The sequence below is a fragment of the Solanum stenotomum genome, chromosome 9, assembly GCF_019186545.1.
Source record: "Solanum stenotomum isolate F172 chromosome 9, ASM1918654v1, whole genome shotgun sequence".
Taxonomy (NCBI): domain Eukaryota; kingdom Viridiplantae; phylum Streptophyta; class Magnoliopsida; order Solanales; family Solanaceae; genus Solanum; species Solanum stenotomum.
The window spans coordinates 8,629,999-8,646,498 of record NC_064290.1 but is presented as its reverse complement, the minus strand read 5'-3'; the positions used below and the strand labels follow the sequence as shown (position 1 = coordinate 8,646,498).

At 34.1% G+C, this 16,500-nt stretch overlaps 3 protein-coding genes across 3 annotated transcripts; 1 reads left to right on the top strand and 2 right to left on the bottom strand.

Annotated features, from left to right (window-relative positions):
- The first annotated feature begins 279 nt into the window (after positions 1–279).
- On the top strand, positions 280–6,460 carry LOC125877104 (fatty acid hydroperoxide lyase, chloroplastic). Its single transcript, XM_049558420.1, has 2 exons — positions 280–772; positions 5,273–6,460. The coding sequence occupies exons 1-2, from the start codon at positions 371–373 to the stop codon at positions 6,311–6,313; spliced, it is 1,443 nt and encodes a 480-aa protein (XP_049414377.1). The 5' UTR covers positions 280–370; the 3' UTR covers positions 6,314–6,460.
- Positions 6,461–6,610: 150 nt separating this feature from the next.
- On the bottom strand, positions 6,611–9,913 carry LOC125877091 (putative late blight resistance protein homolog R1B-16). Its single transcript, XM_049558409.1, has 2 exons — positions 7,218–9,913; positions 6,611–7,063 (listed from the first exon to the last, which is right to left on the bottom strand). The coding sequence occupies exon 1, from the start codon at positions 9,804–9,806 to the stop codon at positions 7,224–7,226; it is 2,583 nt and encodes an 860-aa protein (XP_049414366.1). The 5' UTR covers positions 9,807–9,913; the 3' UTR covers positions 6,611–7,063; positions 7,218–7,223.
- Positions 9,914–11,034: 1,121 nt separating this feature from the next.
- Positions 11,035–15,957, bottom strand: LOC125877129 (V-type proton ATPase subunit e1-like). The gene is made up of 4 exons (XM_049558452.1): positions 15,815–15,957; positions 15,553–15,695; positions 15,120–15,167; positions 11,035–11,391 (listed from the first exon to the last, which is right to left on the bottom strand). The coding sequence occupies exons 2-4, from the start codon at positions 15,648–15,650 to the stop codon at positions 11,325–11,327; spliced, it is 213 nt and encodes a 70-aa protein (XP_049414409.1). The 5' UTR covers positions 15,651–15,695; positions 15,815–15,957; the 3' UTR covers positions 11,035–11,324.
- Positions 15,958–16,500: the final 543 nt, after the last annotated feature.

Sequence of the window (16,500 nt, the reverse complement as noted above, 5' to 3'; positions counted from 1 at the left end):
AGATGTACAAGATTGGATTTCAATTTTTCACCATTGAGAAACGTAACTGTGAGTCATGTTTTAGCTGTAAAACGTGCTTCAGAGTAACGAATTATAAAACGTTACTGACAATAACGTTTTACGTCTGTTTACTCTGTCAGATTTTTGTCCTTTTGTTATTCAATTTTTTTGAATAAAATATAACCTAAAACATTACTGTGAACTACATTTATACTAATTTTATAAAATTTTAAAAAAATGCATTATTTTGATAAATTAATTTTTATAATAGCTTACTTTGGTAAAAAATTCTATAATAGACATACGGCTAAAACATACACGTATTTATTTCCCTCAAGCAATCGCATCCACTTAGCAGATTGAAAAAAAAATGATACCGATAATGAGTTCTGCTCCTCTATCAACTCCGGCGCCGGTTACTCTTCCCGTCCGTACAATTCCGGGCAGCTACGGATTGCCGTTATTAGGGCCAATCGCCGATCGATTAGACTATTTCTGGTTCCAAAAACCCGAAAATTTCTTCACCAAGAGAATGGAAAAGCACAAAAGCACGGTTTTCAGAACGAACGTGCCGCCGTGTTTTCCGTTTGTAGGCAGTGTGAATCCAAATGTGGTGGCGGTTTTAGATGTGAAATCGTTTTCGCATCTGTTTGATATGGAGATAGTAGAGAAAGCTAATGTGCTTGTTGGGGATTTCATGCCTAGTGTGGTTTATACTGGAGATATGCGTGTTTGTGCTTATCTCGATACTTCTGAACCTAAACATGCCCAGGTATATACATACACTTTTTCATCTCCCTAAATTATGCAAACTTTAGTCACTGATTAGCCGGTGAAAATTGTTTGAACATAGAATTGTTACAATTTTTTTGAAAGTTGAATTTCGGATTGCGAAAATCTTCAAAAAGATATTTCATTCAAAATCACTCACAAAAATTCATAAACATCTCTAATTTGTATTCATGTGTAAACACAACTCCAATCTCCAAATTTCATTTACAAATTTCACTATTTTTATATACAAATGCCCATTCAATTTTTTTAAAAAAACTTGAAGTATCTACTCGAATTCATACAATTTTTTGGAGAAAGGGGGTTAAGTTGAATCTCAAAATTAAGTTTTTTTAAAAAAAATTATAAATAAGTTTTTTTTTTAATTTGGACATAAACACAAATAAAGATTCTAATAAAGTGATCCGAGTTCAAAATTAATTTAGATCACAAATTTAAATTTATATGATATTTTTTAACCCCGTAAGTAAAATTCTGGCTCCGTGTACTCTGAATACATTCCAAGGTCCAACAAGTTGTTACCCTTTTGGCCGTTGAGAGTCCTCGTACTATGATTAGATAATTTAATCGTAGTGGGGTGATGAGGAGATTGTTGTAGGATTGCTGTACATACTAAATTTAAATGATTTAGACATTTAAAAATGAATTATAATTTCCTCGACTATAGGCAAAATGTTTTCTACAAAGAAAATTTGTGATTTGAGGATTCATTCAAAATGGATAAATTAAATTGAATCGTTATGTTTTAATTGATTTGGGAAATTCCAACTAAATGAGGGTAATTTTATTTTTGAATATTTTGATAATAATAGGTGTATTTTTGATTATGTTGTATAATTAAAGACAAACTAAGCTAAAAGATGAAAATAAAGAGGTATATTTGATCTTTTTATTTTTTATTTTTTATTTTCACGATTTCATAATTTAATCATAAAAATTAGAAAATATCTGACGGAGACAAAAGTTCTTTGTAAGCTAGCTTCAGCCATTCCTTTACATTTTGCCTAACTATGAAGAAAATAGAATTTTTTGATCACTTTCAAATTAAATAGTAAAAGAAAGAGAAATGACCACCATATGACAATTGACTTTGATACTCCAAATATTGGTTTACAAACAAATTTATCTCGAAATTATAGTCTTGAGATTATAAATTTGGAATTATTTTATTCTACTTTTCAGATGAAATAAAATAATATTAAATTTGAGGCATAATTTTTTCCTAAATTTAGTTATATCTTTAATTAGATAAAGTATTATAAATTTAATTTTAAATATAATAGTAAGATATCTTATCTTATGAACTAAATATTTAAATTCACATAAGGAAAAAGTTCCAATCATTATAAAAGCAACTTAGAATTCTGATCTTTTGCATTGCATTATAATAACGGAAAGAGAAGAAATTTATGATTTGTTTTTTTGGGAAACTACTTTATTAGACATACATTCATACCATGTATACTAAATCTATCTATACTTTCAAATAATTACGTATTTTACTATTAATTAAGAGTTTTCTATCGTATATTGAGAAAAATACACTTAGATACATGTATTTTTGTTACCCGATATACCAAAATAGGGAGAGAGAGAGAGGTGAACAAGATAGTCATGCATCTCATATACATGTGAATCACACCAAATACATGTATATTTAGTGTGATTCATATGTATCTGGGATATCAAATACAAAGGAGAGTAGCGAGCGAGATTTGTTATATATTTCATATACATGCAAATCCACTTGGATATGATGTATTATCTAGAACAAATTAAATCTAATTTTGACCTTATGTATCTCGAGATATATATGTATCTAGACGTATCTATAAATACCCAAATTCAGTAAAATTCGTAATAATAAAAGTAATTAATTCCTAAATTAGTGAAATTTCTCTAAATTTCCTTAATTTTTTTTTTACTTTTATGGCTCGAAATGTACCATTACCATTACCGATGAAGGACCATTACCATTTTGGTATGTATATAAGTACAGCGACAGTTCGGCCCATGCTAGCAGTCCATTAATAGCCAACTAAGTACTACTATATATTTTGGCTTGTTCCTTCAGTTTAAGAGTGTCCTCTTTGTTGTGGCCCTTTCCCTTTTATTAGTGGCTAAGAGAAATACGATCTCTAAAACTGATCACAATTGTTAATAATTGAAATAGGAGTAACCAATAAAACAAATATTTTAGTTAGGAGTGAAAAATTGATCGATGTAAATATGATCAAAAAATATTATTGGATGCGCCTTGTTTTGTAACTCTTGGAGAAATCACTTCCATTTTAATAATATTATTCACATCTCATGAATAATTATATACTCTCTCTGTCCCAATTTATGTGACACTTAATTTGCACATGAAATCTTTAAAAAAAAATTGAATGAAATTTATATATTTGTAAACCAAGTAAAAAGTACTATAAGTCACAATAATTGATAATTCAAAATGTTTAAAAGATCTATAAAAAATTAAGGTCAAAAATAGATTTATTTAAATCTCAAACTCTGAAAAGTGTCACATAAAATGAGACGGAAAGAGAATCAAGGACGCATGATCATGTGCATGTTGTCCTAAAGCAACTATTGGGCCATGTCACAAATTTGTCTGACGTATTGTCCTCAGTGACGGACCTACGTAGGGGTGTGGGGGTGCCACGCCACCCCCGAACTTCGACGGAAACTATATATACATAGGTATATTAATATATAATATTGTATAAATATAAAGTGTGCCACCCAGAGAACAAAGCTGGCTTGTGGTGCCACGGTAGGAGTGCAACTTTAGAAGGCTGATGTTGCGGCTTCGAATCCCATTTGTACCTATTTTTTTGAGAAATTTGCTGCCCTTTTTTAGAAAAAAAAGGCTCCAAGAACACTTTTTTAAGGAAAAACAGCTGGCACATTATTATTATTTTTTTATAATTATTAATCGATAAGTCTATTTGGCACCCACGGACTCTAAATCCTAGATCCGCCAATGATTGTCCTCATATAATTATTGGGGAGTAGATGACAAGTGAGTTGACATTTCAGTGAAATAACCAGTCTAGGCATTAACATTTTACACTTGGCTACTATTAATGTGAAAATATCCACCTTAAATCACTAGTAGATTTTTCTTATTTTGTTTTTTCAAGAACATGAATATGACATGTTTTTAATTTTTTTTGTTTGTTTGTTATTTGTGCATGATTTGACTCGTGTGGCTAGCTTATGCCTTGATAAAACCAGCATTTGTCTAAGAATATCTTGTGTTTGAGTTTTATTTCATTCATTCAGTAACTGTTATTATTTACTCTCTCCATTTCGATTTGATTGTTTAGTCAGTAGCTTGTCCTTTTCGTGCTTTTCCAATCGCATGAGATGCAACAATCTATTACGTACGTTCAATCAATCCCTGACTTATGTTGTCTTGTATTGACTTGACATGGAGTTTAAGCAAGTAGAGAAGACTTTTGAATATTGTGGACTTAAATTAAGGATATGTAGAATATACCAAAATGTCATTTAACTATGTGGCTTTAAACATGTTACGTATAAAATTGAAATTAAAGAGATGTAAAAAATAGATAATCTTTTGAAACGGACTAAATAAGAAAGGGTAATGGAATCTTCTTAGGTCTTTTAATGGAGAAAGGGGTGAAATGAGGGATAGGGGTGAAATTGAGGCTGGTGAAATGATGAAATGTGGGAAAACTGACTGAAATTAGGGCTTCTATGTGGAGGTGGGTGTGTTGGCGTGCACATGTGGAGGTCCATGTGACATTTTAATACACACATGGATGCCACATAACTCTTCCGTTAAACAGAAGGATAAGTGTGGTTCAATAGTTAGATGGAAAGGATACTTTTGAGCCGAAATATAGTTTAAGGGTATATTTAATCTATTTTGAATAGTTTAAGGGTAGTTTTAACCTTTTTCCAAACTTATTTTTAGTTATTTTAAACTTTGTCATACACTTCTAAAAGCTATAAGTTTGACCAACTTTTAAGTCGATTTAAACAGACTCATAGAACAAAAGATACAAGCATTATGTATTGGTAGTTGAAACAATTTTGATACTCTTTTTCTTTTGAGTTTTATATAGTTCATGCCAACAACATGAATTGTAGTACAGTGATGAGATTGTTTCACCCTCGATTAGAGGTTTTGAGTTCGAACTTTTGAATATTGAAAAAATCTCGTTAGGAGCGCCAGCCCCAAATGGTATATAGGTCATGTCAGTGTGTAATTCAAGCTGTAAAATCCATAGAATTAACCTAGATATGATGCATCACTAGCTCATGTACATCATACTTCTTAGGATGCGACTCTTTCCAGAACCCTGCATGATCGCAAGACAATTCATGCACTTAACTGCCTTCTTGACTAGCAACTTGATCAGTGACTCCTCTGTTCTGATTGCTTTCTTTTGTTTTAGAGAAAATGGAATGAGAAATTCTTACACAGAGTATAATGTTAATTTTGCAGATTAAGAATTTTTCACTGGACATTCTAAAAAGAAGCTCAAAAACATGGGTGCCTACACTCCTTAAAGAGCTTGATACAATTTTTACAACTTTTGAAGCAGATCTTTCAAAATCAAAGGAAGCTTCTCTTCTTCCTGCACTCCAAAAATTCCTCTTTAACTTCTTCTCCCTCACTCTCCTCGGCGCTGATCCATCAATCTCCCCGGAAATCGCCAATTCTGGCTACATCTTTCTTGATTCATGGCTAGCTATTCAATTAGCACCTACTGTCAGCATTGGTGTCCTTCAACCCCTTGAAGAAATTTTAGTCCATTCTTTTGCATACCCTTTTTTTCTTGTCAAAGGTAATTATGAAAAACTCGTTCAATTCATCAAAAATGAAGCTAAGGAAGTGTTAAACAGGGCACAAACAGAGTTTCAGCTCACAGAACAAGAAGCCATTCATAACCTTTTGTTCATTCTTGGGTTCAATGCTTTTGGTGGTTTCACCATTTTCTTGCCAACCCTTTTGGGGAATCTTGGAGATGAGAAAAACGCGGAGATGCAAGAGAAACTAAGGAAAGAAGTAAGAGACAAAGTCGGCGTAAATCCAGAAAACTTGAGTTTTGAAAGTGTTAAAGAAATGGAACTTGTTCAGTCTTTTGTTTATGAAACACTTAGGCTTAGTCCACCAGTGCCAAGTCAATATGCAAGAGCAAGAAAAGACTTTAAGCTGAGCTCACATGATTCAGTATACGAAATCAAGAAAGGGGAACTACTTTGTGGTTATCAGCCATTAGTGATGAAAGATCCAAAGGTATTTGATGAACCTGAAAAGTTTGTGTTGGAGAGATTTACAAAGGAAAAAGGGAAAGAATTGCTGAATTATTTGTTTTGGTCTAATGGTCCACAGACTGGGAGACCTACTGAATCAAACAAGCAATGTTCTGCTAAAGATATGGTTACTCTAACTGTTTCTTTGATTGTGGCTTACATTTTCCAAAAGTATGATTCTGTGAGTTTCTCATCTGGTTCACTTAGATCTGTGAAAAAAGCCAGTTGAGTTTTGGGCTGTGTAGCAGCAAAATTTAAGCTTGCTAGACATGTTGAAATTAAGTCATCAGTGGCTGGCTTTTCTCTCCTCCTGTTGTGATTTGTAATATAATTTCTCAAATAAAAGTTCAAGAAGAGTGCTTGTTTTCTGTTCTAACTTATGATTATTGTCTTATCCTCTTACAAATAAAGTTGGAACATGAATCTAAGTTCTAATTGTAGAAATTTAATTACACATCCAAGGCTTCAACATAAAGCAAATTAAATATCAAAATATTCCATGGGAATCTAACTACTATTAGATTCAAAATATCTAACTATTAAAACAAAGGCATAATACATAAATGTGTCATTTAACTTGGCGTCGTCTGATATTTATGTCCTCCATGTTTGGGTGTGCACAAGTAGACACTTAAACTTGTATAGAGTTGAACAAGATGGGCTACTTGGCGTCTTACGTGACAATCACATCCTACATGGTGTCCTACATGTATTATACCATGTAGGACCTTTATGTCAACTTATTCAACTATATACAAATTTAAGTGTCTACTTATGCACATCCAAAGTTGGAAGGCATATATATCGGATGAGATTAAGTTAAATGCATATTTATGTATTATGCCTACAAAAGAAACATGCTTAAACTCTCAAGATCAGTTGTTTGGATCAAAGATTCAAAACACAACTACATCTCACTCTGTGTTAACAACACCAACAGATTTTCCAACTGAAGATCTTTGATCATCCTTTCCTGCCCCTGCATATAAAAAATGTTAACTGAGGCTGCCTAAGATAAAATCTCAATGAACCTCCAACACTAAGGTTGTGGGTTCGAGTCACCAAAGAAAACAGAAAATCACATAATGAGCATATTAAGAATTGGCTCATAATCAAAGAGTGCTTTAAAGTACCTTATTTCAATATATCACAAATCGAACTTCAAACTCATAGTTACCATAGATCTCTTGATTTTCTCGAATTTGCTCTGCACTAGTGATGACTGCAGAGTTGCAGTCTTTTATTTCGATTGATCTCAGCGTCATTATTTCTCCAATACTCTCAGGAATCTCCTCTAGGAAATGCAACCAAGACAGGTTTAGTTCCTCAAGCATCGGAAAATTATCACTTGTTGCTTCCCATATTTCCAGATTTCCGTGATGAACTCCGAGATATTTTAATTCAGGAAACACAACATCTTCATCTAGTTTCCAATCTGTCCCCCAGAATGCATTATCTGCTTTGAGCACCTCAAGATTTGGTAACTTAGCCAACACTGCCATATCTTCCCATGGGAAAAATGTAGAATTTAAACTCAATTTGGCGAGATTAGGCAGGAAAATATCTTTAGAGAGAAAGAATGGACTATTGAGTGATGCTGCTGCTTGTATATTTAGTGTCACAAGCCCCTCTAGAACAAGGAGACAATCAAGAAAAGCATTCCACTCAGTACTCCGTACGTCATTTATCTTTAGCTTATTCAGATTGGGAAAACTTCTCAAGATTTTCAACACAACAGCAGAGGCTTTGACAGCAAGTGTATGCAAGTTATTCAGAAACAAAGGCTGTTCTCCAAGAGGAGGATTAGGCATATCCACATCTGTAATATCCACATGTTTTATCTCGGACATTGTCCAAATGTCCGTTGGGAGCTGCACATTCTTCTTTTGTGAATAAACAATTATGGTTTGTAGATTGAACAACTTGGCCAGTGAAGAAGGATCGTTAACTCTTGCATCAACGTATCTCAAATGTACAAGTTGAGGTATTATACGAGAGAAATCAAAGCCGATTTCATGTGCATCCAACACCTTAAGCAGCTTGAAATCTGAAATACTATAGGGCCAGTAATATATTCCAGTAACTTCGTAAGATTGACGTCCCAAAAAGATCAAGCTGCGGGTTGTAATCTTACCATTCCTATGCTTTGGATGATCACGAAAATAATCCTGAATAAGATATGGAATGATCACTCGACGATGATCATTTATGCCATCTGAGATATCATTGTTTGTGAAATGCACAACATTTTCAATTTGAGCTTCTCTTATGCACATCTGCCTTAGAAGATCGTGAATTTTACAAATTTTGATCCTTCCATTAGCCCTTCGTCCACCAACCAAAATTAGACTCCTATCCGTTAATTCTTGTAGATACTCCTCTGCCACCACTTCTAACCTTGTATTGCTTCTTGCCTTTATGAATTGCTCAGCTATCCATGAGCTAATCAACTTCGAAACATGAATCTCCATATCTTCAGGAAAACTTCCTATATAGAGAAAGCACGCCTTCAAGTATTGAGGCAAGCAATTGTAGCTCAAAGAAAGAATAGCTTGACACTGTTCTGAAGCCGTACCAAAGAATGAGTTCAAATTTTCCTCGATTTTCTTCCAATTATCGTGTGTCCGTCCTATGTTGCCAAGAAGTCCAGCAATGACAACAATGGATAGAGGTAATCCTTGACATTGTTGTATGATATGCTTCCCTATTACTTCTAGTTGTGGAGGACAAGGATCTTTTTTGAATAGTCTTTCGGTAAATAGATTCCAACTATCATCTAAACTTAGAAAAGACATATCATGAGGAGGAAAATCAGGGGAGCTAGCATAATCAGCAACAGTTTTGAGACGAGTGGTTAATATAATTCGGCTTTTATTGTGATCATTTGGAAATATTCTTCGCATTAGATCCAAAGCTTCAGTACTCCAAAGATCATCGATGACAATTAGAAATCTTCTACCCTTTAGACCTTTGTACACGGTATCTAGTAATTTATCATTGCTCATGCTTTCTTGATTGATTCCAGTAATTGAAGAGACAATTTCAAGAAGCATTTGTCTCTTATTATAATCTTGAGAGATGGTGACCCATGCATGTTTATCAAATTGAGAACGAATCATTGAATCATCAAAAACTTTTCTGGCAAGAGTTGTCTTGCCAATACCACCCATACCAACAACTGATATGACTATTAGCTCTTTTGTTTGAGCATTGATGCAATTTAGTATGGTATTGAGGTCATCTTTCATCCCAACAACCGTCTTTTCCTCGGTTGTACTTTGTCGTGATGAAGGGAAAGTTGTTGCTGATTCTGGTAATTTGCTAAATCCAATATGCTTGTTAAACTTGATCACCATCACCTCTTTCTTGAGAAAACAAACTTCTTTTTCCACTTGTTGCAATTCTTCATTGAAGTCTTTACAAGCCCTTACGCGATCGTCGTCTCCATTATCTAGTAGAATGATGCTTCTCAAGCTTGAATCAATTCTATCTTCTGCTTTGTAGACTACATCTTTGATCCTCTTCTCTAAGACCTTGACATCTTCAATATCTTTGACTTCCATTGTGGTGTTCTCAAGAAAAACTTGAAGATCACATAGATCTTGATAAAGAGATTCAACATGTTGTTGTATAGAGGTGTTTCCAGTACAAATCAAAGGTGATTTAGACTGAAGGAGTTGTTGCAATGTATGCATAAGTGAAGAAAGAGCAGCATAAGCCATTTTGTTTCCTCTTTGAATTTTATGTTTCTTTACTTTCTTTTTCTGTGAGCACTTAGCTCTATTAGTCAAATATATGAAACAGTCAAGAAGGTGAAGCACATGAATGAAGTACTACCTCCCACACAATTGACTTTTCTTATGAAGTCATTTTCTCATAACCAAGCAAACTAATCCCTCCGTCTCAACTCAAGTGTCTTACTTTTCATTTTGGTCTATCCAAAAAGAGTGTCTCTTTCTATGTTTAGTAAGTTTTTTTATTCCAGCATTTTACGTGGCAAGTTTAAAGATCACAAGAATTCAAAAGTCTCTCTTTGTTTCCTAAGCTCTGTGTCTGGTCAAACTAAGACACATAAATTAGGATGGAGGAAGTAGTACTCATCTAATGTAGTGAATGGATTGCCAACTGGTTTGTTGACTATGCAATCCACTAGCTTTAGACTACTATTATACCTGTACTGCTACTAATTTAATTCTCCACCAACCTTGCCTTTAATTCCCAGAAGCAAAAGATATAAATATGATAAAACTACACAGCTAAAACAACATTTAAAACACTATTTATGTCTTTAATTACCAGTTTAGCAGGATTTTTTATGTTAATAGTTTCTTACTGCCATATTGTCTGCAAGTTCTAGGAAAGTAAGTGGTTGTGAGGTTATAAATTCGTGAGTAAGTCTTGGTTGATTAGTTTATCTTATCTTGTGATGGTCACCTCAATGTGACACATTCATTTTTGGGACGGGTTCAAATTGGACCGAAGGGAGGAGGAAAAAAAGAGTTCTCTCTTCCTGGTCCTATCGATTTCCTTCACGTCCTAAATAGACCGATTAAATGGGGATTTAGATGTCACTGAGGTGATTGCAAGCGTAGGGCTAGAAGGTTCAATCTAAGATTTCTCATTAACATTGTTAGATTTGTAGATGATGCTTCCTCCACCACTATTTAAGTGTTGTGACTAGGTAATAATTTCTTAACCTCTTTATGTTCTTGCTATAAAGTGGATCACCCTCTTTTTTGCTTAGGCCAAAACATTTTTTCTCGAAAAAAGATGTTGGAATCAAATCAAAATGATACTACATCTAGTTTGTTCCCTATCAAAGGCAATTCAATTCTCAAAGGCTTGGGACGGATCATGTGTTACAATACCAAGTTCATTTGAACCAAACACTTCCAATGTGAATTTATGTGTAGAAATGAATTAAAATCACAACAACTAGTAGATATGAGCTCATAAAAACAATGCAAGAACATACAGCCATTTGATTATTTATCATCCTCGATCCAACTCAGAGTCCAATCCAAAATACATACAATCCTCACCTTCAGCCCAGAATTGACTGAGGATATTATAATGGTGGTTCGTACAGAACCATTTCAGAAGAGATGAACAATATACAAATTAAATTTTCAAGTTATTCGCAGCAGATGAAAAGTTTACAAGGCCTGAGAGAAGAATACTTAGGGTCCAGCAATCTCCAGTAACTATCAACACCCTCCAAAATTCGAGGTACAAAGCACTTACTCCCCTTCACTCAAAACTGGAACAATGAGTGGTTTCAGCTGTGCAAGATATACAATCGCCCACCTATTTCAGAAAACAGAGGAAATGTTTCATATGTTTTGATAAAACAAGAAATGGATTTCATTTAAGCACTAATTTATGAATAAGACAGGTATGTTTGGGTGCGCGTGTAGGTAAACCTCAATAATTGGAAAAATTTAGGAACAAATCCTTCCAGTAAATTTGCTGCCTGCCCTAACTGGGATAACAGATGTCCAATAAGTTCGACAGAAAATCATCAAGCTCAAAGATGTAGATATCTGTCGGCAGCATAATAAAGCTGTATGTTTGTGAATACCTAGTTGAGGCATTTTTAAAAAGGCAGAATTAAAGAAAAGGCCTCTGTACTTGTCAAAGTTTAGTATTCGAGAGCTGTCTGTCACGATACAACAAAGAGATATCATATATCTTTATAGTTCTAGATCGAGGAGTTGACCAAATTTGGAAGACAATTACAGCACTGTCAAAGTCAGTTGCCCAACCGGATGCTGCACTAGGAGTCCAAAAAGTTATAGTTGGGATTACTCTAAGACTACTTCATGTTCATTCTTTTCTCAGCTGTTCAGACAGTAATCACAGCCCCTGATCTAAATTGGATATCAAATCTCTTGGACAGACTTTCTTGCCACCACGAGTTCTATGATCCCCTCAGGCTATGTGTACTAAGATACAAACTCACTGGGAGAGCAACAAAAAGCATTTCATGATCCATCAATGACTACGTAAAATGACACGAAAGTGTGGCTTCCTTTAGAATAATGACCCCTAATTATCTTCAGGATTCATGAAAACTATCATAGTATGTGCCTGGCTGCTAACGTAGAAAGCCCCTAATTAGAAGATTACTAAACCCCTTGAGAGGGTTTCCTTTGGAGAGATTAACAGAATATATTGATAAGTGGACAGTGTATTTTTTCCCAATACAAGTGAATCAATCAGAGTGAAGGCCTTAATATTTGCCAACAGTGGTATTCTTCAGATTCCTTTGGCAAGATTCACAAGATGAAGCTGTGCTATTCGCAAAAGGAAATTACTGCAGCACAAACTTAGATTCGATGAAGCAATTAGCAAAATTATAGAAACGAAGCAAGAAGACAGAAGTTGGATTCAAGTTATTCAGAAGAGTCGAACAACTTAAAAGCAAAGGTGGGGAAAGTGAGACAAAAGTCAAAACCACATTTTTAGCAATTCACTAAGGTTCACAAGCCTCTCGTTAGATGGAATTTTCTATTTGGATCACACTATTTGCATTTCATTCATCCTTCCTGTGACAACTATCAAGGAAGAGAGTTTGAGCTTCAAATTGTGTTTTACAGGTTTTAGGTCACATGAAAACTAAAAAAAGTTAATTTCAGTTTTTTAAGTTTCTAATCAAACTTGTTCTTCATGATATTGTCCAGGCCAATTTGCACCAACCTTGACTAATTCACTTTTGCAGCCTGTTACAACCTACAAGCACATGTGTTGGGTAAACATGCCCCCATGGCTAACTAGATAGACTCAAGGGAGTGTTCCAACTGAGATTGAACACTTGTACCTCTACCATTCAACCATCCCCTTGGGGACTGCTGCTAATCAAACTTTTTTCTTTTCCTTTTTTAGAACATAACTGCAAATCAAACTTATGTCACTCTCTTTGCAATATGATTATGTAAAAATTATCAATAAGTTAAAGATAAGACAAACTTTGAAATTGAACCTTGAGTATTTAGAGAGTAGTTAAATATCCCATCTGAGGTAGTAATTCACAAATGTATTAAAACATCCTGATCATATCAGAAATTTGTCCATAAAAGTCATATTTCATCAAATAGACTAGGGCAGAAGGATTTTTTATGTTTACAGTTACACCTGATTCAGCTTTTCCTATTTGAATGTAAACTTTCAAGTATTTTTCTTTATGAGTCTACCGGAAAACTTGTGGAATTTTCATGTGATAGAAGTTGAACGAGTAATTTCATAAATTTAAATTGTTAATTCAATTTGGTGCATGCTTGCACTTCAGAACCTTGTGGCCTAATAGGTAACAAGCAGATGAGCTCCCCTAGTTTACTGACTCTACTCTCCTTAAATTATTACAACACATTGCTAGGAGAATCATTTTCTAACATGAGAAAGGTTTTATTGCTCCCTTTCTGCTACTTCACATAGTATTACTTTACAAGTAAATAAATCCATGGCCAATTATACATCAGTTCTCGAGTCTTCTATTTTTTCAACCTTTTTGCAGCATTGGTTTGGGCTTGGGACTTTCATGTTGGAGGTCTCAGGTTCGAAACCCCTTGCCAGCGAAAGCAAGGGGTTTGCCTTCTGGGTCGAGCTCGTCGCACCAGGCTTGCCTAATGCGGGTTACCTCACGAGCTATTGCATAAGAGTGGGGGTTTTACCATGTGTGCTCCCAATATTGCATTCTTTATCTCAATTTTAACATGGTCTCTTCTTTGTCAAGAAAAAGTAATCAAGGTATTTATTTATTTTCTTCCAACTGAGCCTTAGCTCAAGTTGAACATTGTTCACTTCGTATATATCATTTGCTTTCTCTCACACACACTGATGTTTAGGTTACGCTAACTAAGTTTTAACTGCTAAATGTTACAGGTCTGATGGCGCTTTTATGAAAAAATTAAGTAAGATGTGTGCTTTAGTGTAGAAATGCACACAAATCATTATGAATCAAAAATATAAAGCTAGAAACAATAACGATAATAATGAAACAACGATTTTTTAAATAGATGATTGAAAATTTTGTTATGACATAATATTTTAAGTAGCAACCAATAATTGAGTTCAAAGTCAACTTAATGCAGAAGCAAAGATGTACTTTTTCTGGACTGAGATGAGTTTCAAAGGATCGACATGGACAATGAAGATTCATATAATCAACCCCAACTTGCTTGGGATTGAGGTATAGTTGTTGTTGTTATTGTTGTTGTAGTATTTCTTAAACAAAATTCTAATTTCCTATCCCTTATTAATAACTTCATTTTAAAACAGTATTTCTTAATATCAAAGTTATGAAGTTAAGAAAAGCAGTATTTCTTAATATTGTGTTCATCTGCAATGTTTTTTTGTTTTGTCGATTAAGACATCATTTTTCTGTTATATTTATCTTTTAAGTGTTGTCCTCTTCAAGCTAGAGCCAAGAGCCACACAAATTCACCTAATTTTTTTACAAACTGCTGGTCGATTAAATTTTCTGAGCTGCACTTCCTAACATTCTCGTATCTTCCTTAAAACGCTACCTAAGCAATCCAAAGTACTAGTTTTTATTAAGCCTAACTCTAGAAATTACCATGCCTTAACTGCACCTTTGACAATATTGCCTTGCTATTATGAGAGGCTCAGGTGCATCTTCAGCCAAAGCTAAGACTAAAGTGATAACTTCATTCTTCTAGAAAAGAAACAGTTAACCATGCTTCATATTATGATCCATTGGATTAGACATATTCTAGTGAGTTAGAAACAAATTGTCTTTGACATGCTTAACTGATTGCTAGATTTGGAAAGCTTTTTTAGAATTAGTGACAGATCAGTGGTTCAAATAAATCGTTTCTTTCTGGCCATGCTGTGGCTCGAACAAAGAGTCTATTTTATCCACCCAAACTTTAAAAGGACAAAATATGAAATTTCATACTCTACTTATAGGCATCAAAACATATTCAAGTATAAGAATTTCATGGAACAATACTTTAATCTACTCCTTATCTTGTTTCACAAGTAAAACAGAAATTTCAACCATATGTAACACTTACATCATCCAACAGCACACGGTCGCCGTGATAATCAATGTTAGGTGTAACCTGCATCATAAAACACAATCAACCACATTAAGGGGGAGAAAAAGTTCAAATACTTCCACAGCATTACTAACAAAGAAATCAATCTCAAAATATCTCAAGCCATTGATGAAGAAGGAAAAACTACTTTACTTTACCAATTTTTTAAGCCAGATACAAACAATAAATCATTAATATAAACTTAGGATTCACCTTTGAGTTAGCAGTTCTAGAAGGAAATAACCAAAAAGAATTAGCTTATACATTACAGATACACATACAAAACTAAAATTAGGGAACAAAATCTGAAAGTCTGTTATGAGTAGTTCCAAGTAAATTAATCCACGAAAAAAGTAAGTACCGTCATCCTATAGAAATCTAGACAATATGAAGCAAAAAAATAACATACAGATTAGTAGAAGGCCCTTTATTGCAGCAGATTCTGGCGCAGAGAGATGCAATAACACCAATTGCAACAAAAATTAGAGTTGTCACCAGGAATCCCATTTTGGTATGGATCTAACCAACAATCTCTCAGATGCCTCTTATTCCCTGCATTACCAAAAAAAATGTTTGATTTTAAATGAAGAATCAATTTGAGCGAAAGCACATAAGATGAACTAGATGTATACTACAAAAACTGATGGAGATATACAGAGACGAAGACGTACAGTTATGGAGAGAAACAGAGAGAGAAGCTGGATCCGAAGTTGGAATGAGGTATGTGATCAAATCATTGAGGGTATTCAGAAATTTTCAGTTTTCAACGGGGTAATCCAGTCATTGTTGTTCGGGATATAAAATAGGACAAAATGGTCCTTATTCAATAAGCTTTGATTTTATTTGGTTCTTAATCTAGATGGGGTTGGGCACAATTTTTTCATCCCATTTAGGAATGAGGCTTTTTAGCCCTGCCTCATTTGGTCCGCAAGTCTCAGATAATTTTAAAATATCAATATAAAATCAAGATTATATTTTTTACATATCTTTTACATTTTAGGGTCATTAGTCTACTAAAAATTCTTATTAGCCCAAGTTCATTACTCTATTATAACTAAGAATTTTTGACCTCTTTTACTTTTTTTTTTATGCCTAATTTTTCACTTCTTCTTTATTGTCTTGTTTATGAAAATAGTGATCATGTAATGTTTTTTGCTTGGATAAAACTTATGAATGTTGTATCTTGGCTATTATGTATTTGTTTTGTAAATATTCACTGAAGTATGTGTAATTCATCAATGTTCGTATTTTTTCTAAGAGGAAAATGTTATCCATTATTTTGTTGAAGGGTCAATCCATCCCAACCCGTGGCCCGCTTAAGGCTGGGTTGGGCTGCTATTTTATAGGCCCTTCAATT

Bases quoted from the DNA above. Each gene is read 5' to 3' on its own strand.
- LOC125877091 (XM_049558409.1), bottom strand. From the start codon at position 9,806: ATGGCTTATGCTGCTCTTTCTTCACTTATGCATACATTGCAACAACTC.
- LOC125877104 (XM_049558420.1), top strand. From the start codon at position 371: ATGATACCGATAATGAGTTCTGCTCCTCTATCAACTCCGGCGCCGGTT. The intron at 773-5,272 runs GTATATACATAC...TTAATTTTGCAG, and splicing joins CTGAACCTAAACATGCCCAG to ATTAAGAATTTTTCACTGGA.
- LOC125877129 (XM_049558452.1), bottom strand. From the start codon at position 15,650: ATGGGATTCCTGGTGACAACTCTAATTTTTGTTGCAATTGGTGTTATT. The intron at 15,168-15,552 runs GTATGTTATTTT...TTTATGATGCAG, and splicing joins AAAGGGCCTTCTACTAATCT to GTTACACCTAACATTGATTA. The intron at 11,392-15,119 runs GTAAGTGTTACA...TTTCTGAAATAG, and splicing joins ACCGTGTGCTGTTGGATGAT to GTGGGCGATTGTATATCTTG.